The sequence below is a fragment of the Giraffa tippelskirchi genome, chromosome 8, assembly GCF_054371585.1.
Source record: "Giraffa tippelskirchi isolate mGirTip1 chromosome 8, T2T-mGirTip1v1.2.pri, whole genome shotgun sequence".
Taxonomy (NCBI): Eukaryota; Metazoa; Chordata; class Mammalia; order Artiodactyla; family Giraffidae; genus Giraffa; species Giraffa tippelskirchi.
In genome coordinates this window covers 22,871,175-22,895,191 of record NC_137282.1, presented here as the reverse complement: position 1 = coordinate 22,895,191, position 24,017 = coordinate 22,871,175, and the positions used below count along the sequence as shown (strand labels likewise).

Sequence of the window (24,017 nt, the reverse complement as noted above, 5' to 3'; positions counted from 1 at the left end):
CCATGGGATTCTCCAGGCAAAAATACTGGAGCGAGTTGCCATTCATCCTTCAGTGGATCTTCCTGACCTAGGGACTGAACCTGTCTCTCCTGCATTGCTGGTGGATTCTTTACCATCGAGCTACCAGGGAAGCCCCATGTAAAACTTACCTTGAATCTTACATAAAATTTCACAAATTTATGCAAAATACCACCCAAAGCACATACAATTAAACATCAAAATAATGTATGTAAACTGCCACTGTATGCTGGAAAAAAAAACATATTTCTTCTATGATGGAAAAGATAAAATGTGTTTATTCACTAATGGCAAAAACTGTACTGATTAAAATAATTACAGTTAATATTATTTTTATCACATCACAGAATTTAGTAACTACTCATTGGAGTCACTGAACTGTGTTTTTATCTAGCACACAAAGATGTATCAACCATAGCCAACTCCAATAAATATGCTATTAAAACAAAATATAACTCTCTTACCTGTTGAAAAACATCTGTTCCCTCATCATAGTCCACTTTACTGAAGAAGAGTTTGTTACAAAAGGCAGATGAATAGCGCCAGGAGTTAGCCAGTATTTGATATTCTTCATTAGCTAGTCTGATAAGGATAGACAGAGTGGAAACATTATCAGTATTCAAACATTAACAAAGCTATTAATAACAGGAATTCTGGGGCAAGAGTTACTCTGGCTTTAGTAAGGACTTCAAGCTAAGAGTAGATTTTATATTTTAAATGGATGTTAAAAAAAAAAAAAGAATATTCCATGACATAAAAATTCTCTAAAATTCAAATTTGTATCATTCACGAATAAAGGTTTCCTGCAACACACCCACACTGATTCATTTACTTATTGCTGTGGCTGCTATTAAGCTACATAAGGGCAGAGTTAAGGAGTTCTAGTAGAAAGTGTATGGGCAAAAAGCTCATCCTGGCCTTTTGTATAAGAAGCATGACAACTCTTATTCTAGGGGATAAAATCACTTTGTGCCACCTCCTATATATATAACTTAAACCCTCTGATGATTTTTAGTAAAAAGCACAGAGCAATTTTTAAGAATTTTGCATTTCACTTTAACAGAGAAATAAAAATCATGGACATGTTTTAAAACTATAAATACAGTTATACTCCACCTTTATGTATTCCATCTATCTAAAAATGCATTTACGTTTGCACCTAAAAGTAAGCAAAGATTTGAGTAGCTAAACCAAATGCCACAAACAAGCCCTCCTCTAAGAGCATATTTACTCTTATTTTGAATTCATTTCTATTGGACATTTTGTTGATATGCTAGATATGAAAGCTCTATTTTTTGATGTAGGCATGGAGGAGAAATAAGGAAAGGCTGGTTGCAAAAGGATGTAGGCAGTCATGGAAAATGAAGCAACAGAGATTGTTAAAAATTAAAAAAAGGAGAGGGAGCTTCTTCCATATAGTTGACTCTTCACTGGAGATACGGTGAGTCCCTCTCCCAAAGAAGTATAGATAGAAAAAGGTCTAATCCTATTATCACACACACACACACAAAATTGAAGAGTCAGCAGCAGATAAAGAGATTTCAAGGAATATCTGGAAAACGTAAGGCTAGTGGAAAAGTTTTGATGGACGAAATTACAATCTCCTAGAAGATGGCAGTGCAGAAGAACCTAAGAAAATACTGGATGAGAAGCACAAAGCTGCTGGGTTGGAGATTTGTCTTGCTAACAAGCCAGCCTGTTACCGTCTCAGGGGTGCTGGCAGAAGCCACAAGAGTCGGGGTCAGAGACCTAAAGGACTTTATTCTTCATGTTTGTATGCACCAGTTCCCTGTGCCCCCAAGTTCACGGGATGACACAAAAGGCCCTTCCTGGATGTCCACACACACAGCTGACCGTGTTACAGGACTGCGCTACTGAGTCAGGGGACCTACTATTTTTCTAGCACACGATGACGAGCTCCGTGCTTTGGGGAAAGACGTAACGCCACTCCTTAAGGCTTGTCACTGCACACACAATCCTTTGCCTTCTTGGCGAGCCCAGTAAGAACAGGCAGAGTGATCAGAGCCCGTGGTTGACTGCTTTTCCCAACAGTAGTCATAAAAAAAATAACAATGTCATATAAAAAAGAGCAAATAAAGTGAGAGAGCACTTTAAAGAGGAAATATGATTTCTCAAATTAAATATGGACAGAGTTAAATAAAATTCACAGAACAAAAAGGACACAGGTGGACTACATTGGGGGGATGAAGGAGAAATGGACCTAGATATTTAATACAATAAATCCAACTTTCCAATGGAAAGAGCTCCAGAAAGAGAAGAGACAAAGGAAGTATTTCTGGAAACAATACAATTAAAGGGACTAAGTATTCAAATTAAATTACTTCCCAGGTTCTGAATAAACGGAATAAGAAAAGACCAACATGTTGTGATACTTTAGAAAGTTATAGATAAAAAGAAGGTCCTAAAAACTTTCAGAGGAAAAAAGTATTTAACAAGGGCAAACAGTGAGATGGGGATTGGACCGGTTATTGGAAGCATTCAGTGCCTTCAGAACATGCCTTCAGAGTTTTTTGAGGGCATGTTATTTTCCATCTAGAACTGTACATCAAGCCAAACAACTGATGAAGTTTGAAATAAACATGTTTGAAGAAATGTAAGTAATGTGAAATTACCTTGGGATATAATTAATAGAAAGGTACTAGGAATGGAAAAAATGAGAAAACCTGAGAGGAACTGTGAGAAAAAAAAAAAGGGATGACTAGGCAGGATATGGTGCAGGAGGAAAGGCAGAAGATGTGTAAGAAAGCTGTGATCAGACTACAAAGCTGTGAAATACAAATCAGAACAGGAATTTAATTGAACCTCAAGATGAAGAGGAGAATAGATTTTAAGCAACCATTATAATCAGAAAGTGTGGGAAGATATCAAAGACCATAGGGAGACACACTTGGTCCCACAACAGTAAGAATGATGACAACAAAATGAATATAAAAGGCAAGGTCCAAGTAAGAAGGACATTAAAATGTATCATTATCTAGATTAATAGGCGATGGGAAAAATTAATTATTTTGAACATTTTCTTTTACACAGAAGTAGAATTATAAACAACAGCATGACACTGTAGAAAAGGAACCATAATAAAAACCTACTACTTTGCAACTGATGCTATTTATGTGGAAACAATAAATCTACCTACAGACAGACGTAACGATGGTCTATCAACGATGACAGTGCTATCGATGATGATATAGAAACAGGATTTGGTGGGTAAGAGGGGAGGAGAGGTTGTACTTGCTAACCTTCAACTTACAGAATCAAGAGATATCACTTATAGTTATGAGTAAGTAATAGAAGGATGCTATTTACTGTTATAATAATAAAAGAAAAAAGCTATAAAAATTATAAGAGGTGAGATGATGGCTCTCACTTGTTAGAGCCAGTAATGTAAAGATTACGTGTACTGTATGAAATATACAAAAGTAAGCTTTAGAGATTAAAAAAAAAAAACAGAAGAAGAAAACACAAAGGAATAACAGATTGCCTATGGGTAACTGTGAAGATGAGGGTTCGATCCCTGGGTAAGGAAGATCCCCTGAAGGAAATGGCAACTCACTCCAGTACTCTGGCCTAGAGAATCCCACGGACAGAGGAGCCTGGTGAGCTGCAGTCCATGGGGTTGCAAAGAGTCAGATATGACAGAGCAACTAAACAACAACAATTTCACCAGTTATTTTCAAAGAAAATATGTATAGTAACATCATATGGTGAATTGGCACTGATGATTAAGTGGGCCTGAACATTTCTGCAGAATGATAAACCTTAAGAAAACAGTGCTCCCATTTAAAAAAAAAATCATTAAGAGGACGGCATCACAATTAAGAAAACAGGTTATTTTTATACAAAGGAACATTTTACACAAAAACACATTTTAAATTTTAAAACAAAACAGGGAAATGGCAAGTCTTCAAAAACTGGCCTTCTTACAATGATGATATTCTAAGAAATGAAAATGCTTCATTTTGAAAAGCAGGAAGAGAACAATCAAATTTTAGTATTCAACATCTGTGTATAATATCTTATGGAATGATATAACTAGCATAATCTTGAACTTTTCCCTCATCATGTTATAACCTACTGCAGACCTATTAGATTCTATTAGATATACATTTATTCACTCCACAAATATATTTTAGTGCCAACAGTGTGTCAGGTAATGAAGGACTGAATAATAAATGGAAGGGCCCTGACCTCAAGAAGAATACATTCCATGAGAAAAAAATGCCTCATCCAAGTATACACAAAATGTCAGATAATTAGAAATACTCTGAAAAAAATATAACAAGACGATGTGATAAGTGGTATTGAGAAGCCAAAGAAGATGGATTCATTTTGCCTTCAAACACTGTTTTCCACACTGTCCACGTTCTCAGTTTAATTTCCAATAATCAACTGTGGGTTCTATCCTCTGTTTCAAAGTCTGAGAGAACTGCCTACAGAACAAAGACCTTGAGCAAAATAGAACACAATGTCTCCTATCCCCCGGACACAATTTACATCTGCAATCTATGTCCATATGAACGTATCACACACTCAAAGGGTCTCTCTGTTGTATGACACCCCGTGTTCATTCTTTAAAAAAGTATTAAATCCTTTGCTTAAAATGTCCTCCCTTCTTTCAAAAAGCTTGCTCCAAAATGACCCCCCTTCAGAAGCCACTTCAAATCTCTACAGTTTCTCAGCTACCGTGCAACACTATTTATTTTATGTACATACAGTGAAGAAGAACTGAAGAGCCTCTGGATGAAAGTGAAAGTGGAGAGTGAAAAAGCTGGCTTAAAGCTCAACATTCAGAAAACTAAGATCATGGCATCTGGTCCCATCACTTCATGGGAAGTAGATGGGGAAACTGTGGAAACAGTGGCTGACTTTATTTTTGGGGGCTCCAAAATCAATGCAGATGGTGACTGCAGCCATGAAATTAAAAGACACTTACTCCTTGGAAGGAAAGTTATGACCAACCCAGACAGCATATTAAAAAGCAGAGACATTACTTTGCCAACAAAGGTCCATCTAGTCAAGGCTATGGTTTTTCCAGTAGTCATGTATGGATGTGAGAGTTGGACAGTGAAGAAAGCTGAGCGCTGAAGAATTGATGCTTTTGAATTGTGGCGTTGGAGAAGACTCTTGAGAGTCTCTTGGACTGCAAGAAGATCCAACCAGTCCATCCTAAAGGAGATCAGTCCTGGGTGTTCATTGGAAGGACTGATGTTGAAATTGAAACTCCAGTACTTTGGCCAGCTCATGCGAAGAGTTGACTCATTGGAAAAGACCCTGGGAAGGATTGGGAGCAGGAGGAGAAGGGGACGACAGAGGATGAGATGGCTGGATGGCATCACTGACTCGATGCACATGGGTTTGGGTAGACTCCGGGAGTTGGTGATGGACAGGGAGGCCTGGCGTGCTGCGATTCATGGGGTTGTAAAGAGTCGGACACGACTGAGCGACTGAACTGAACTGAACTGACTGTTCTGTTTATCCATATTACATTTATGCATCGATTGTTTGGTGGCTAAGACCTTGTCCAGAAAAGGCATTTAAGGTTTGATGATAAATAATATAATTTCCAAGAGAGTCTGTGTACATTTACAATACACACGCAACCCCACACACCCTAAGTAACTCTAAATTAGAGATTGTGAAATCTGGAGAGTCTGACTAAAAGCCTGCTTAGTCAGATTTATGTCATAGACCAATGTCCCTTTTAAGGTCAATCTGCTTCACTGTACTTAAGGATGTAGAGAAATACCTTACACCTATATACCATCACAAATATGTGCTATTTGTCAAAGGGATAGTGGTCTTGACTTGAAAGATTACAATGACTAAAACATCTCCTAATATCATGTTCCTAATATCAATTTCACATGCAATTACAGAATGTACATCTTAATCAACAATGATATGTATTCAGTGTTTTCCTATGTCCTGCAAATAATAAAAAAGTATACATCACAGTCTCCACCTCTAAGATGCTTATTAGAGAATAGAATAGACACACACTAACATATAAATGAGATACATATACTGAAAAAAACTGCAGACTGCAGGTTCTATACAGCATATAAAGAAGGAAATCACAGTGAGATAGAGCAGCTGGACAAAAGTGGAAATGTGAAAAAATTCAAGAAAGAATGGAAAGGCTAAAATTATAGTAAGCAAGGAAGAACAGGAAGAGGATATTAAGGTAAGAGAAGAGTATAAACAAAGACTACCCAGTCTGAAATGTGTATTATGTAGCTAAATAATAGAATGTAAGTTTCATGACAGAAAATAAGGAAAGAAGAAACTGATACCTCTCTTCCAGTAGAAAAATAAGTAAGATCTTAACTTTATTCTGTAAATAGTGAACAGCTACTGAGTGTTTTAAAAGAAGTAGATTACGTAAAATATTGATTAAGAAAGCTGTAATTGGCAGCAGAGGGCATAATATATTAGAGGAAGAGAAAACAAATGTTTGTAAACTACTTAGAATGTTACTATAATAGTCTAGTTGGGAAAATCTACGAGGCTATTAAAATAGTATATAAATGAAGATATGACCTGTTTCTTACACATTGTCCTTTAGCATCTACCACGCCAAAGCAAGGCAAAATTTTCCACACATTTTGCTTCTACTTAGGAATCCATCTGGCTGGAATAAAGAATTCCAGGGGAGCTGAGAAAATTACATTTTTTCCAACACAAATACAATACTTAGTGAAAATTTAATACTAACAAGGTAAATGGGGCTTTCTTCTGTTGAATGTAATTTAGTAGCAATAGGACTAGAAACCAGATCTGTCTGTCACGAAAAGTAATTCAATAACCCAAAGAAATACATATTTCAATGTTGACAATATCTATTTAGAATATTAAAAGACTTGGTAGAAGGAATGTCCAAATATTAACATATGTCCAATAACATAAACCCTGTTCTCTAAAACTTAATTCCATTACCTCTTATCCCTCCATTTTCCAATTTCTTCATGCTTAAGCCTAACTAATGACAAAGAAAGTCACTGGCTTCTTGCAAAGATGTGTGTCAGCTTAGACTGATGAGCAAAGGCATCACTAGTACTTATTAGAACCCTACCTACCAACTTCACTGTTTCCTGAAACTGAAAGCTGAAAACCACAAATGCTCCAAGCACTTAAATAAGCACATTTCCAACACTGTTAGCTAAAAAGTTTTTTTTTTTTTTTTAATAGTTCATAGGAATGTTAGAGATGCAACCTCATGAATGGAGGGTACTCTGTAAATGTTTCTAATCCATTCACATGTGGCCTGAAGAGGGCAGTCAAGTAGTGGCCAAGCATCTAGAAAGGCTTAAGCAGCAACTGCAGGGCACAGGTCTGGTAAAGCTCTTCTATTAAATCTTTCCAATCTTTTATTATGAAAACAAGAAAAAAAATCACTTAATCCAAATGCTATAACATTTTATCAAGTATCATTAGCTCATTAGTCTAACATACTTTACACAGCTCCCATAATGAATGTACATTTTATCTTTTTATCCCTTGAAGGGATTTTTAAAGAAACATAGTTTCTCTTTTTAAGAGAAAAAACATGGTTTCTCTTTTTAAAGAAACATGGTTTCTCTTTTTCTCTGTTCCTATAAAGTAACAGATTCATATCAAAATCCCAGTGTATGCTTTTTACAGTTATATGTTTATGATGAATTATAAAGACTGAAGACAAAAGAAGAAGAGGCAGCAGAGGATGAGATGGTTAGATAGCATCACCAACTCAGTAGACAGGAGTTTGAGCAAACTCTGGAAGATAGTGAAGGACAGGGAAGTCTGGTGTGCTGCAGTCCATGGGGTCAAAACGAGTTGGACACGACTGAGTGACTGAACAACAACTACTTATACATTGCATAGATACATCAGAGTATGTCTTCATAAAACCTCAAATTAATTAATACTGGAGTGGTAGTCTTCTCCAGGGAATCTTTCCAACCCAGGGATCAAACCCAGGTCTCCCACATTGCAGGCGGATTCTTCACCTGCTGAGCCACAAGGGAAGCCCACGAATACTGGAGTCGGTAGCCTATCCCTTCTTCAGCGGATCTTCCCAACCCAGGAATCAAACCAGGGTCTCCTGCATTGCAGGCAGATTCTTTACCAACTGAGCTATCAGGGATTCCCCAATTAATCTCTACAGATGATAATATATAGAGAGAGATCTGGTGTGAGCAGAACCACCTACTACTTATAGTTCTGGTATCCTGAAGAGAAAAAAGTTGGTGAACAACATGCTGCACAAAGATTTCAACAGTGACTTCTCTCTCGTGCCACACATGTTCAGGACACTACTTAATATACGGAAATACATTAAATAGACCCAATGCTTCTGAAGGGCTGAAGATTCACTACCATTTTGTAACTGGGTCTGGACTGTTCACTACTTCTATGATAAAGATGTTGTGTCCATTACATTATGTTTGCTGTGCATCTATTTTTTCCTTAGAAAACTATTGTAACATGAATACATGATTCCAACACATATCTTACAGCAAAAATGTGTATGAACATAAGAGATACTAAACTGTATACAACATGCACATACAACTCAGTATATGAGTCAGTAGAATTTTTGTTCTCAGAAAAATGGTAACACGAACATACAAGAAAGCTGAAACGTTGTATGAAAACTGACACATAATGTAGGGAAAGAAGAAAGGAATGGCACAGAGATTAAGTCTAGTCCATAATTTGTTTTCAGAAATCATACTAGCGTTGTAATTCTGCAATTATTTTATAAATATGGAAAGAGATACCAAATGACCAAATACATAATATTGGTGGGATCCAGGGTTTCATTTTGGAGAAAGCAGATAAAACTCAGAATGAGGAAAATAGAGGAAAAACCCTACGATGTTAGCTTGGAAGAGGAGATATCCAATTAAAGTCCTAAGTTATATGACTTTATTAATTTATATGACACAAACATACACATACATACATACATCTTAGCTCTATTAAAGAGATCTGAAAACAATGATAATATCTCAAACAGTAAAGAGTATAACTTACCCAGGTGTTACTTTCTAAACACTGTTTCCTACAAAAGGACGAAGGACTCCTCAAAAAAAGAAATGCTTCTTTCAGTTCCATGAATAAGTATAAAGTAGGCTTAGAATATTTTACTGAGCCAGAAAGCAAAGACTAACAGACGCATTCAGTGACATGGGAGTTGGTTTCCACTGGAAATTTAGGGCAACTTGAAGAGTGAAGAAGAATAATCACAGTAACTGGTTAGTGAATAAACAAGAATCTTTGAGTAGAGATACTCCAAGGAGAAAATGGAGGAAGGAAGAGTTCTCCTTTAGAGACAAATACCAACTAATTAATGTAGATGCAAAGACAGAATGTTTAAAATCACCCTTTCACAATCATGAATGAAACATCAAATTCATGCAGAGATTATCAATGGATGTTATGATCACGGAGTAAAAAAAAGTATCAAGAAATAGGATACTCACATAATTTCAAAGTATTCCCCCCTCTTAACCTATTCACCTCCTGCTAACACCTATTACCAGGAAAAGATATACTTGTACAACTGAATGATGCAGGGATCCCCACCTTGATCAAGTAATCGATTTCACCTTTGGTATCTGAAAGAACTAACATTATATCTAGTGAAAGCTATCATTTTTCCAGTAGTCATGTATGGATGTGAGAGTTGGACCATAAAGAAAGCTGAGCACTGAAGAATTGATGCTTTTGAACTGTGGTGTTGGAGAAGACTCTTGCGAGTCCCTTGGACTGCAAGGAGATCCAACCAGTCCATCTTAAAGGAGATCAGTCCTTAGTGTTCAGTGGAAGGACTGATGCTGAAGCTGAAACTCCAATACTTTGGCCACCCGATGTGAAGAGCTGACTCATTGGAAAAGACCCTGATGCTGAGAAAGATTGAAGGCAGGAGGAGAAGGGGATGACAGAGGATGAGATGGTTGGATGGCATCACTGAATCAATGGACATGAGTTTGAGTAAACTCTGGGAGTTGGTGATGGACAACAACTGGCATGTTGCAGTCCATGGGGTTGCGAAGAGTCAGACACGACTGAGCAACTGAATTGAACTGAACATTATATGCCTCCTGATACAATGCAGTAAGAAGTACACAGATAATTGCTATAGTACTTGTATAAAAATTAATCACTGAATTTAATCATGAGGAAACAATCAAGCAAATCCAGATCATGGAACAATATACAAGGCAAGTTGTCTGAATTTCTTTAAAAAAAAAAAAAGCAGACTATATCATTGAACTAATGTCAACTCATTTAAAAATGATGTCAACCTAGATGTCCATCAGCAGACGAATGGATAAGGAAGCTGTGGTACATATACACAATGGAATATTACTCAGCCATTAAAAAAAATACATTTGAATAGGTTCTGTTGAGATGGATGACTGGAGCCCATTATACAGGGTGAAGTAAGCCAGAAAGAAAAACACCAATACAGTATACTAATGCATATATATGGAATTTGAAAGATGGTAACGATAACCCTATATGCGAGACAGAATAAGAGACACAGATGCACAGAACAGTCTTATGGACTCTGAGGGAGAAGGTGAGGGTGGGACATTCTGGGAGAACAGCATTGAAACATGTATATTATCATATGTGAAACAGAACACCATTCCATGTTCAATGCATGAGACAAATGCTCAGGGCTGGGGCAATGGGATGACCCAGAGGGATGGGATGGGGAGAGAGGTGGGGGGGGGGGTCCAGGAGGGGGAACACATGTAGACCCATGGCTGATTCATGTCAATCTATGGCAAAAACTACTACAATATTGTAAAGTAATTAGCCCCCAACTAAAATAAATAAATTTATTTAATAAAAAAAAATAAAAATAAAAATGATGTTATTCTGATGATGTAAGAATGTCTTTTTAAAATATACATACTGAAATATTTAGTGGTGATATTTCATGATGTCTATATTTGCTGGTACGTGACTCATCAACTTCAAGATAATGGAGGAATAGGATGGGGAGACCACTTTCTCCCCCACAAATTGATCAAAAGATCATTTGAATGCTGAGCAACTTCCACAAAACCACTTCTGAACACTGGCAGAGGACACCAGGCACCCAGAAAGGCAGCACATTCTCTTCTAAAGGAGGTAGGACAAAATATAAAAGACAAAAAGAGAGACAAAAGAGTTAGGGACAGAGACCTATCCTGGGGAAGGAGTCCTGAATGAGGAGAAGTTTCCACACGGTAGGAAACCCTCTCACAGGGCGGTATGTGGGGAGTTTTGGAATCTCAGAAGGCAAGATAACCAGGAGGTAAAAAAAAAAAAAAAAAAACCCCACAGAATATACACCTAACCGCAACAGTGGAAAAGAGAACTCTCCTGCCAAAGGCTCTAACCTAACAATCCACTGCTCAGTCTGGCCCACTCACAGAACAAAGGGCTGAGCAAACATCCAAGGAGAGCTAGCCAGCTGCATACAGGCCCCTCCCCATCCAGAGGCAGAGAGGCAGAGTGCCTGAAGAACTATGGACAGAGGTTCCTGACATTGTTCAGGAGGCAGGGATCAAGACCATCCCCAAGAAAAAGAAATGGAAAGAAGCAAAATGGTTGTCTGAGGAGGACTTACAAATTGCTGAGAAAAGAAGAGAAGCGAAAGGTAAAAGGAGAAAAGGAAAGATATTCCCATCTGAATGCAGAGTTCCAAAGAACAGCAAGGAGAGATAAGAAAGCCTTCCTCAGCTATCAATGCAAAGAAATAGAGGAAAGCAATAGAATGGGAAAGACTAGAGATCTCTTCAAGAAAATTAGTGATATCAAGGGAACATTTCATGCAAAGATGAGCACAATAAAAGACAGAAGTGGTATGGACCTAACAGAAGCAGACAATATTAAGAAGAGGTGCCAAGAACACACAGAAGGACTATACAAAAAAGATCTTCATGATCCAGATAACCACGATGGTGTGATCACTCACCTAGAGCCAGACATCCTGGAGTGTAAAGTCAAGTGGGCCTTAGGAAGCATCACTATGAACAAAGTTAGTGGAGATGATGGAATTCCAGTTGAGCTATTTCAAATCAGATGATGGTGTGAAAGGGCTGCACTCAAAGTGAAAGTGAAAGAAGGTGAAAGTCACTCAGTCATATCCAACTCTTTGCGACCCCATGGAATTCTCCAGGCCAAAATACTGGAGTGGGTAGCCTTTCCCTTCTCCAGCGGAACTTCCCAATGCAGCAATCGAACCAGGATCTCCTGCATTGCAGGCGGATTCTTTACCAACTCACCTATCAGGGAAGCCCAATATGCCAGCAATATGCAGCCTAATAGGCTGCACTCAATATGCCAGTAAATCTGGAAAACTCAGCAGTGGCCACAAGACCAGAAAAGGTCAGTTTTCACTCCAATCCCAAAGAAAGGCAACGCCAAAGAATGTTCAAAATACCGCACAACTGCACTCATCTTACACACTAGTAAAGTAATGCTCAAAATTGTCCAAGCCAGGCTTCAACAGTACGTGAATGGTGAACTTCCAGATGTTCAAGCTGATTTAGAAAAGGCAGAGAAACCAGAGATCAAACTGTCAACATCCGCTGGATCATCAAATAAGCAAGAGAGTTCCAGAAAAATATCTACTTCTGCTTTATTGACTACGCCAAAGCCTTTGACTGTGTGGATCACAACAAACTGTGGAAAATTCTTAAGGAGATGAGAATGCCAGACCACCTGACCTGCCTCCTGAGATATCTGTATGCAGGTCAAGAAGCAACAATTAGAACTGTACATGGAACAACAGACTGGATCCAAACTGGGAAAAGAGAATGTCAAGGCTGTACATTGTCACCCTGATTATTTAACTTATATGTAGAGTACATCAATGCATAATGCAGGGCTGGATGAAGCACAAGCTGGAATCAAGAATGCTGGGAGAAATATCAATGTGAAGAACTGACTCATGTGAAAAGACCCTGATGCTGGGAAAGACTGAAGGTGGGAGAAGAGGATGACAGAGGATGAGATGGCTGGAGAGCATCACCGATGCGATGGACATGAGTTTGAGTAGGCTCCGGGAATTGGTGATGGACAGGGAAGCCTGGTGTGCTGCAGTCCATGGGGTCACAAAGAGTCGGACATGACTGAGCAACTGAACTGACTGACTGACTGATTTTTTACTTATACTTAAAAGACTGAACAGAGAAACACAAAGAATATCTCTCATCACCCTGTTCTACAAGGGTTAAGTTGTAACCACTGCAGTTACCCACTGACACTATCACCCAGAGGAATTCAGGATGAAAAATGCCCAGGAGCCCTGTGTTTTGGATAAACAGACCCTTAGGTAGACCACTGAAATTCAGGAAGAATTTCAATGACCAGATTCTTGCATCTTCCCAGAAGCAGAAAAGTACTAAATCATTAACTTGAGATATCTGTTCTTTGGGATGAGCAGTAATCTTTTACCAAGATGTGTGCCTCACTGCAAGCATTTCCTAGCTAAAATATACATTCACTGGCTCCTCCCCTATCTTTTCAGAGCAGCCTCTCAGGATTGGGTGGCTGTCTCCCAGGGTATAAAACTTAAACTCATACAACTCCTGTGTGTCTTCCTTTACGTCAATTAGCAAAATCAAATGTGACAAAATATTAAAATCATGAATCTTAGTAAAGGGTAGACTAGTGTCTTTGTATTAATACTACTGTTTCAATCTTCTGTAGCTTTCAAATTATAAGATGGATGACTAAAACTGGGCTTTATATACCAATAATACAGAAAACAGCTCAGAGAATGCTACAGTGTCACACAGATAATGAAAGTTCATGAAAACATTCATCTATTCATTGTAAAATAGTCAGAATTAGCCAACCTGAGGAAGAGACACCTAGGAAGAAATTTAGTACACTGAAGTTACATCATATGCCTTAAACATTTAAAACAATAATAATAAACTAGACAGAGCTCTACAATAACCCTAGAATGTCATTTATATTAAACTGCTTATGGATTCAATCAAGTCTGAAACAGTCCTCACGTATTAGACAAGCCAGGCAAAGAATGTGTGAATGGCATGAGAGTTTGACAGTCTTTGACAAAGTGAAATACTTTGTCAAGGTAGCCAGGCATATTTGAAAAACCTAAGAATTAAGGCCATAGAGAAATATTATCAAAGGACTAGAAGAAACAACAAGGATTGCAGACCAAAGCCATTTAGAAAGCACTTACAAGTGCATTAAGTGATGCAAAAGGTGATTTTATCTATTGATAAACACAACTCTCACCTTACGCGCTGCCCTTAGAATTTCCTAAGCGATGTGACTTCACCGTAGTGAAACGAAACGCTGATGAGCTCTTCCACATGATGTGGGCTAGCTGGCTTCAACTCACCAGCCCTTGTTTGAAATGCTAACCTGAATGAAAGCTTTTCATGATCTAATGAGCTTAAGAAATGCTGGCTGATGGATCCCTGCCCTAAAAGACTAATAATCTTAGTTGGGAATGCAAAATCCGAATGCAAATTACAGTTCACAGGGTAAAAGCAATGATGAATATGTACACTTAAAGAAGCATTAAATTTACTAGCTCTGGAGTCACAAATCCCAACCCTGACAGGTATTAGCTCTGTGACTTTGGGAAAATTGTATAACCTCTCAGCCTAGATAGGCTCATCTAAAGAAATGATTTTTTTTTAACTCCTACCATTTAGAGTAGTGAGAATGCCATGAGATATTACATATATAGACAACTTAACCTAGGACTGTCCAAATAATTTATACATAGTTAATAATAATTTTATTTATTTAGAGAAGGAAAGACATTAACCAGTTAATATCTATCAATGCAATAATTTATTCTCCCTCATCATTAAAATATATTTGCAATTACTAATTATATCTTCTTTTATTTGACATTCAACAATATATTAATTTCCAGTATTACCAGCCTCTGATGATATGTGCACCCAGATTGATTCTATATGTACTTTTTGATTTTCCACCACCAAGATGATTTTCCTTACCTCTACTGAACCATAGTAATAACCTTGGAAGAAGATATTTTGTTCTTAGAATTTTTAGTGAACTCTGGAAAAGATGAGTAACTGTGTGGTAGAATACATCTAAAAGATTTAGCAATTACGGAGAATATTCCTCATAGTACAATCTGATAAAGGAAGTTTGGAGTTAACACTTACGGGAGGTGAGAATTGTATTGAGTAGTCTTAATTAACAACTTTATTTGGCCAAGGAGGTTGATGTTCCCACTCAGGAAGGTGAGAATTGAATTCTGAAATTTGTGAATAAACTGACTGTGTAAAAGAAGAGCAGAGTGATTTGCTAAGAGGGCTTACAAGGAAGCCAATAGCTCATTCACCAGCCTTTCAGCAAAGAAAAGCAACTGGAGAATCTCAGTGTGTTAGCTCTAGAAGAAAATTTCACTTTTTCTTAAAGAAAACAAAAAAAGCAGAAAAGTCTCACAAAGGAAAAGCACTAATCTTTTAAAATTATAGTTATTAACATTTCAATGATTCTATAGATTATAAAAAAATTATAGCAGTATTACAAGATGGTCCCAAATTATACTGACACACAGAAGTACCCAGGAGAATTCAATTCATGTATTTTTTTTTTAATTAAAAAAAAAAAAAGATTGCTGTTGACAGGGTGCCTTTCTCAATGAATCTACAAGTCCCTTTGAGGCTTAATTTATAGTACAAAACATAATCTGAATACTTGTTCTTGAAATTTTTTCCTTGAAACCCTTCTTCATCTTTTCATCTTAGCTGTCCCCCTGAGATCTCTCTGATGCACTGTCTCTATAGGCCACAGTCGGTACTCTCTTGCCTCAAAGACAATATATCTCAAACCACTTTTCAATCAGAATTATTTAACAAATTCTCCTTTTAAATTTGCAGTATTCTATAAATCTAACATCTTCATCCAACATATTCCAAGGCATCCCTCTTTCAGCTCACTTACTGTTTTCCCCCTCCAGTCCCATTAATATCCTGAGTTATTTCAACATGCATGTTACATATGTGTGTGTGTGTGTGTCTGTGTAGCTGATTCACCGTGTTGTACAGTAGAAACTAACACAACATGTAAAGTAACTAAGCACCAATTAAAAAAAAAAAAAGAAAATCTGGCTTAATTGTATCACACCTAGTTTATCAACTGTCCCATGGCTTCTCTGACCCCCTATCTAACTCACATTTATACATTTCAAATGTACTCTCGTGAGCACTGTCAGAATATTTGCCTAGTCCACTTCATAGAAGAAAGCAAACAGCTTAGTCCCTACAGAGGATGCTCTCGCTCCTAAATTGCCGAGTACTGGGGAAGAAAATCATTTAATTCCAGAGATTCTTCACTAAAAATCTGAGTATTCTAGGATCAAGGATGCTTGTCAATGCTACATGGTCATTCCAATTAGTTAAGCTTCCTACTTCCATTTTTCCTCAATGAAATTAAATTTTTAAAAACTATGAATCATTAAACTGCTTCTCACCTTCCCTTTCTCTATGCTAGCTGCACACTAGGATTTACCTAGAGCATTTTTAAATGTCCTCCCCGCCAAAAAACAAATCAAAATATTTGGGCATGGGAACCACATATCTACTCTATACTTTTTATTTGCCTCTAAAGCTTCATCTGTTCTTTCTTCTCTAACAACTTCACCCTCTTCCTAACCTGTGAAATGACTTTTTCTAATAACTTCAACCTTTCTCTCATAAATCTAAAATTACTCTAAAATTTATAAGTTTATTATAAAACAGACTGTAATAAGTAAATATAGGTTATTTTGAGCTAAGCATCATTAAAAAATTGAGGGTCCATATTTAACAATTTAACAACATAATGCATTAAGTCAACTATTATCTACAGGATACACCACTTACATTATGTTGTGGTTTATGTTATCAAATAACATACAGTTATATGTAACTGTGAAATAAATACTTGGATAATAAAACCTTTCTAGATTGTTGTTATTTAGTCACTAAGTCATGTCCAACTCTTTATGACCCCATGGACTGTAGCCAGCCAGGCTCCGCTATCCATGGAATTCTCCAGGCAAGAATACGGGAGTGGGTTGCCATTTCTTTCTCCAGGGGATCTTCCCAACCCAGGGGTTGAACCCTGGTCTTCTGCACTGAAGGTGGATTCTTTTCCACTGAGTCACCTGGTAAGCCCTTTCTAGATTACAGTTGCAAAAATATGGTAATTAAATAGATTTCTTCATAATAATGAATATAGAAAATCAATATATTCAGTTTTTAGAAGCAAAGAAATGATTTCCCTAAAATATATATGGCATTTAGGATGCCAGAGGATAGTCTGAATTTTTGTGGAATTTGAACTGTTACACCAAATGCCAATTAAGATGTATTTTTGCTTCACAAGGGCTATTCAGCATCCGGTAGATGACCATAAACATACCCTGTTCTTAGGTGCTAGCCCAGTGCTGACAAATGTTAATGTCCACTTAAGTACTGGTCTTCAAATTGATAGGTAGGGGACTCAGAATCATCTGAAATGCTGTTTTGCAAAGTAGTTTGCTCATTATCTTTTTTACCTACCTTGACCTGTCTCAACATACATTCATTACTAGATTGTGATGAAATCTTTCATAAAAATTTCAGAACACTGAAATTCCCTTTCTGCAAGCTAGTCTGACAGAAACTGATTAGTTTCTTTCCACTGGCTCATGTTACTAATGATTTTGTTTTCCACTAAAGTTCAAAATGGTTTTAGAAATCTAAATAAAGTCTACAGATAAATACACAATGTGAACAGTCTGAATGTGGAGTCACCACATAAAAAGTGTTTGTTCTTGAAAAGAAAAACATTCAGCCAAGAAGAAACAGAAAAACTGAATTATCCTTAACAACTGAGGAAATGGAATATGTAATTTAAGAACTGCAGGTCAAGACAATTTTACTGGAGAGTTCAATCAAACATTTAAAGAAGAATTAACACAATTTCTAAAACTAATTTCCCAAATCACTTCCAGAAAATAAATGAGGGAACATTTCCCAATATATTTTATGAAGTATTACCATGATACCAAAACCAGACAAAGACAGTACAAGTAATGAAAAATACAGACATGAACTTAAAATATAAGTCTTCAACAAAATATCAAATTCAATTCAGCAATACTAAAAAAGAATATAACAATCAAGCGGGATATATTCCAAAATGCAAAGTTGATTCAACAGCTGAAAATCAATCAGTGTAATCTACCATAGTGTTAGTCACTCAGTCGTGTACAACTCTTTGCAACCCCATGGAGTATAGCCCGCCAGGCTCCTCTGCCCATGTAATTCTCCAGGCAAAAATACTGAAATGAGTAGCCATTCCCTTATACAGGGCATCTTCCCAACCCAGGGATCAAATCCAGGTATCCTGCATTACAGGCAGATTTTTTACCATCTGAGCCACTAGGGAAGCCCATGTAATCTACCACACGAACAACCTAAAGAAGAAAAATCCTTTCAATTGACTTTCCCAAATTAGGCAAAATTCAATACCCATTCATGACAAAAAGCTCTCAATAAACTAGTAAAGAACACTCTCAATTATAAAGAATATTAGTAAAAATCTAACAGCTAATAACATAACAAGTGATGAAAGACTGAATGCTTTCTCCCAGAGATGAGATGAAAATATAAAACATAAAACTTTTAGAAAAACATATAAGAGGAATAAAAAAAAACTGGTGATTGAGGGCTAGGCAAAGAGTTCAATTTGACAAGACAAGTAAGATGTGTAAGATAAACTGAAAAACTGCACTCACTAAATTGAAATCTGCAAAAGATCTTGTTATGAGAATGAAAAGACAAGCCATAGACTAGGAGGAAATATTTAAGGACCACATCTTGCCTGGAGACTCCCCATGGACAGGAGCCTGGAGGACTACAGTCCATGGGGTCACAAAGAGTGGGACATGACTGAGCAACTAAGCACAGCACAGAAGAATGAACAGATATTTCAGTAAACAGGTGATACACAGATGACAAAAAAGTAAATGAGAAGATGTTCAGCACCATTACATCAGTGAGATGCAAAACAAAACCACAAAATAAAACTACATACCCATGGAATGGCTAAAATAAAACAATGACAGCACTGATACTGGTAAGGATATGGAAAAACTAGGCCCTTTACACACTGCTGGTAAAAATGTGAAATGATACAGCCACGTTGGGAAACATTTTGGCATGTAGCTACCATGCAACTCAGCCATCACACACTGTGGCAATTTATCTCACAGAAATGAAAATTTCAGTGCACACAAACCTGTACAAGAATGTTCATAACAGTTGTATTTGTAATAGCCCCAAACTGAAAACAACCCAGGATTCTTTTAGCAGATGGATGGTTAAACAAACTGCAGTACATCCATACCACAGGATATTGTTGTTTAGTTGCTAAGACCCCATGCACTACAGTCTACCAGGCTCCTCCGTCCACAGGATTTCCCAGGCAAGAATACTAGAGTGGGTTGCCATTTGCTTCTCCAGGGGATCTCCCTAACCCAGGGATCAAACCCGTGTCTCCTGCAGAGACAAATTCTTTACCACTGAGCCACCAGGGAAGCCCACCATAGGATATTACTCAGTAATAAAAACAATGGAGTACTGATAAATGCAACAACTTGGATAGATTTTGAAGGAGTTAAAAGTAAAAAACAAAAAGCCAAATCCAAAAGGTCATGTGTTGTGTGACTCCACTTACATAACAGTCTTGAAATGATGAAATTATAGAAATGGAGAATAAATCCAAGATGTGGGGAGATGGGGTGGGTGTGGCAATAAAGGGCACCAGAGGGGATACTTATTGTGATGAATTGCTCTGCATCTTGACTGTATCAATACCAATGTCCTACTTGTGAAACTGTGCTATAGCTTCACAAGATGTTAGCACTGGAGGTCACTGAGTCAAAGGCATATAGGATTTCCCTGTATTGCGTCTTAGAACTGCATGTGAAACTATAATTACCTCAAAATTAAAAGGTCTAATTTAAAATAAGCACTGCTGTATATATATTTATACTTCTCCAAAACTTACTTTGTTATGTTCCCACTGAAAAATATTTCATTCATTTCAAATTGTTTACTTCTATATCACAGGAACAAAATTCTCAACATTAGAGGTACTAAAAGGTAAATGGATTTCCTTAAATCCATTAAAATCTTTCTATTAAACTGTTTAAGTAGAGTGTATTTAAGGGGGCTACTTCACTGCCCCTGAGATATAAGTTGGTGACCTACAAGGCAATATTCAAACCAAATTCCATAATATATATAACTTTACACAGGAAATAAAGACAAAAATCTGTTTTATGATTACTTGTGGATTGGTCTACACAATATAAAAATATTAGCCTATCAAAATCACTTCCCAGAAAACACTAAGTTTGAGCTGGCATTTAAATGCACTTAATTGACTACAACATTGAACAAATGTTTAATTCTTTTTTTTTTTTAATGCCCCGTGCAGCATGTGGGATCTTAATTCTTCAACCAGGGATCGAACCCACAGCACCCCCTGCATTGGAAGCAGGGAATCTTAACCACTGAACTGTCAGAGAAGTCCAAATAAATGCTTAATTCTATTTTACACGTTTATCTTAACTGTTAACAAGTACATAATAATGCAGTAATAGTTGTTAATTTTTTAAATACATACATTACCTGCACACAGAACACTGGCGCTGGGGTTGAAGAGCGGTGAACATAACAATCATAGAATAGTTTCGAGGTGGTGCCTTTATAAATTTTCGGAATTTGTCACCATTCATTCGGAAGACTGAGCGCCTGGAACTCCATTCCATCAGCTGTTCTACTTTTTCGGCTAAAAGATTCTGCAGTAAACATAAGGATTTAAATTTACACAGGGTTCAAATCCTTTGGTTTGTACTTTATATAATAAAAAATTACATGGGGTTATATTTTACCAAAAATTTATTTGTTTTGGTGAATACATACATTGTTAGCTTGACCACGTATGCATAAAATATTTCATTTATTTTTCCTAATGATTGTAAAAGTTTATTAAAAAGGTATCAAAATAAAACAGGCTTTCAACTTCCAGAAAAATGAAATAGATGTGCTTTTCCCTAGTGTTTCAGCCGTGTTTGACTCTGTGCGACCCTGTGGACTATAGCCTGCCAGTCTCCTCTGTTCATGGGATTCTCCAGGCAAGAATACTGGAGTGAGTTGCCATTTCCTTCTCCGGGGGATCTTCCTGACCCAGAGATCGAAACTACATCTCTTATGGCTCTTGCACTGGCAGGCGGGTTCTTTACCACCAGTGCCACCTGGGATGCCATGGTGCTTTTCCCCAATCCTCCACTAAATACAGCTAAAAACTCTGGTCACTGTATTATAAAAATACACCATAGGAAGGCTCTGAAAAGTAGAAAGAAGAGGAAGGCTGGCAGGGGACCCCAAAATGAAGAATGACAAGGCAGTGAGTGCCCTGGGGTTTGTTTCAGCCTCATCCATCCCAGACTGGGAGCTAGAGTCGTTGGCAATCCAACACCACCAATGGACACACACACAAAAAACCCCAAGAGAAGTCTGCTCTCTTTACCCAAAGGACAAAGAGAGACAACCTAGTAAGCCGAGAAGTAACTGCTCTAGTCTAGCCGAATACCACAGAGGAAATGCTGCCCTTACTCTGCCTCCCTCACTGTGAAGGGTGGAATGAATGCAACGCCTTAACCCAATTAGAATTAAATCCGCGCTAAGCTTTAACGTGCAGCAGCACGGAGGGAGCTCACGAAGATAAGGCTGAGTGAAAGACAATGTACAAAACAGCACTGCTGCAAGATCTGTTAGTATTTATAGTGGGTCAAAACAGGAAAAACCCTACTGTGCTAGAAGTCAGGACAGTGGCTAAGTGCAGCAGGTGTCGCGGTGGTGGGAGGCATCGTGAGTGCGAGGCGGTTCCATGGAGCTGGGGAACCAGGAAGGCTCTCTTCCAGGATGCGGGTGGGAGTGAAGTAACTCTCTAGCCTCTGTATGGTATGCTCTTAATCTTCACATTGTCCATTTTACCTGAAAAAGTCTGAGAAATAAAAAAAAACTATAGGGTTGCATTCCTGCAAGAAATCTGTTAGCCTTGGAAAACCAAGAAGGCATGAGTGGGCGGGGAAGAAAGGCTTCAATTATGCCATTTAAGAAAGACTAAGGACTTAGGGAGAGAGATAATCTTAACTGATGAAATGTACAATACCTAGGGGATTTCCCATCACTGCGGACAGTGACTGCAGCCATGAAATTAGAAGATGATTGCTTCCTGGAAGGAAAGCTAGGACTAACCTAGACAGAGTATTAAAAAGCAAAGACATCACTATGCTGACAAAGGCCTGTATAGTCAAGGCTATGGTCTTTCCAGTAGTCATGTATGGGTGTGACAATTGGACCATAAAGAAGGCTGAGTGCCAAAGAATTGATGCTTTTCAACTAATTGGAGAAGATGCTTCAGAGTCCCTTGGACAGTAAGGAGATCAAGCCAATCAATCCTACAAGAAATCAACCCTGAATTGGAAGGACTGATGCTGAGGCTGAAGCTCCAATACTTTGGCCACCTGATGTGAAGAGCTGAGTCACTGGAAAAGACCATGATTCTGGAAAAGACTGAAGGTGGCAGAAGAGGGCGACAAAGGATGAGATGGTTGGATGGTATCACCAATTCAATGGACATGAACTTGGGAAAACTCCAAGAAATGGAGAGGGACAGGGAGAACTGGCGTGCGGCAGTCCATAGGGTTGCAAAGAGTCAGACATAACTTGGCAACTGAACAACAACAGTGATCACTAGAGGACTTCCCAGGTGGGTCAGCTGTAAAGGATCTGCCTGTCAATGCAGGAGACGTGGGTTCAATCTCTGGTCTGGGAAGATTCCCTGGAGAAGGAAATGGCAACCCACTCCAGGATTCTTGCCTGGGAAATCCCATGGAGAGAGGAACCTGGCAGGATCCAGTCCATGGGGCTGTGAAACAGTAAGGCACAACTTAGTGACTAAACAACAACACGATATCAAGAGTCACACCTGAGCCCACCAAGCCACAGTCCAAGAGTACTGTATGCAAAGAAAAAGGGCTATGTTTTGGTCCCTCAACAGGAAAACTTGGACCTGACACTTCACCTCTCAGAACCTAGGGACTCATCTGTCAATATCTGACCTTCCAATAAATGAGCTTCCCAGTTGGTGCTGGTGGTAAAGAACCTGACTGTCAATGCAGGAGACATAAGAGACCCAGGTTTGATCCCTAGGTGGGGAAGATCCCCTGAAGGAGGGCATAAAAACCCACTCCAGTATTCTTGCCTGGAGAGTCCCATGGACAGAGGAGCCTGGCAGGCTACATAGGGTCACAAAGAAACAGACATGACTGAAGCAACTTAGCATTCACACAGTATTCCAATAATTACCAAGATGATTTATTGAGAGGTGACAGACAAAAAACCTTTGTAAATTATAAAGTACTAGAAACCATAAGGTGATATTAGTAGTATTGTTTTTACTATTGTTAAATAATGAAGGGTAATCACTATCATCCTATATGTAGTCTACAATTCCTCTCGTGTCAAATTTCCCACCTCTTCTGAAATACATTAAAACAACACACAAGTGAGAACCACAGTTTTAATTCTGGCTATTACCAGAGAACTTTATATATTCAGTTTAAATATTAGATGACAAAAAACGAGATATTTTTTAAATAAAATCTATCTTTCTCTAATTACTGTCTCAGAATATTAAGTGCCTCATATATGCTAAGTGCCATTCTGTGGACGTCACACATGCTATCTTATTAAACTCACATAGCAATCACAGCAGCAGACAGATAATAAAATTACCCTACAAATGAGAAATTGAAGTCTAAAGAACTGTAGCTCTCACCACTTCTCTACCCTCAAAGGTTTTACTTGCAACTGACTCTAAAAAATATACCAGTTACCTTAAACCAACAACCAACACCTCTAGTGAGC

At 37.9% G+C, this 24,017-nt stretch overlaps 1 protein-coding gene across 14 annotated transcripts in view; it reads right to left on the bottom strand.

Annotated features, from left to right (window-relative positions):
• Positions 1-24,017, bottom strand: part of TUSC3 (tumor suppressor candidate 3) — a 207,411-nt gene that overhangs the window by 96,083 nt on the left and 87,311 nt on the right. For 13 of the 14 annotated variants that reach the window (XR_014062559.1, XR_014062561.1, XR_014062560.1 and 10 more), the window contains 2 exons: positions 20,712-20,881; positions 483-600 (listed from right to left, as the gene is read on the bottom strand). Coding sequence is in view for 7 of the 14 variants with exons in the window: in XM_081521490.1 (XP_081377616.1) it covers positions 483-600; positions 20,712-20,881 (288 nt within the window). In the remaining 7 variants the exon portion in view is untranslated. The remainder of the gene's footprint in view (positions 1-482; positions 601-20,711; positions 20,882-24,017) is intronic. The other variant, XM_081521493.1, reaches the window with a different exon arrangement.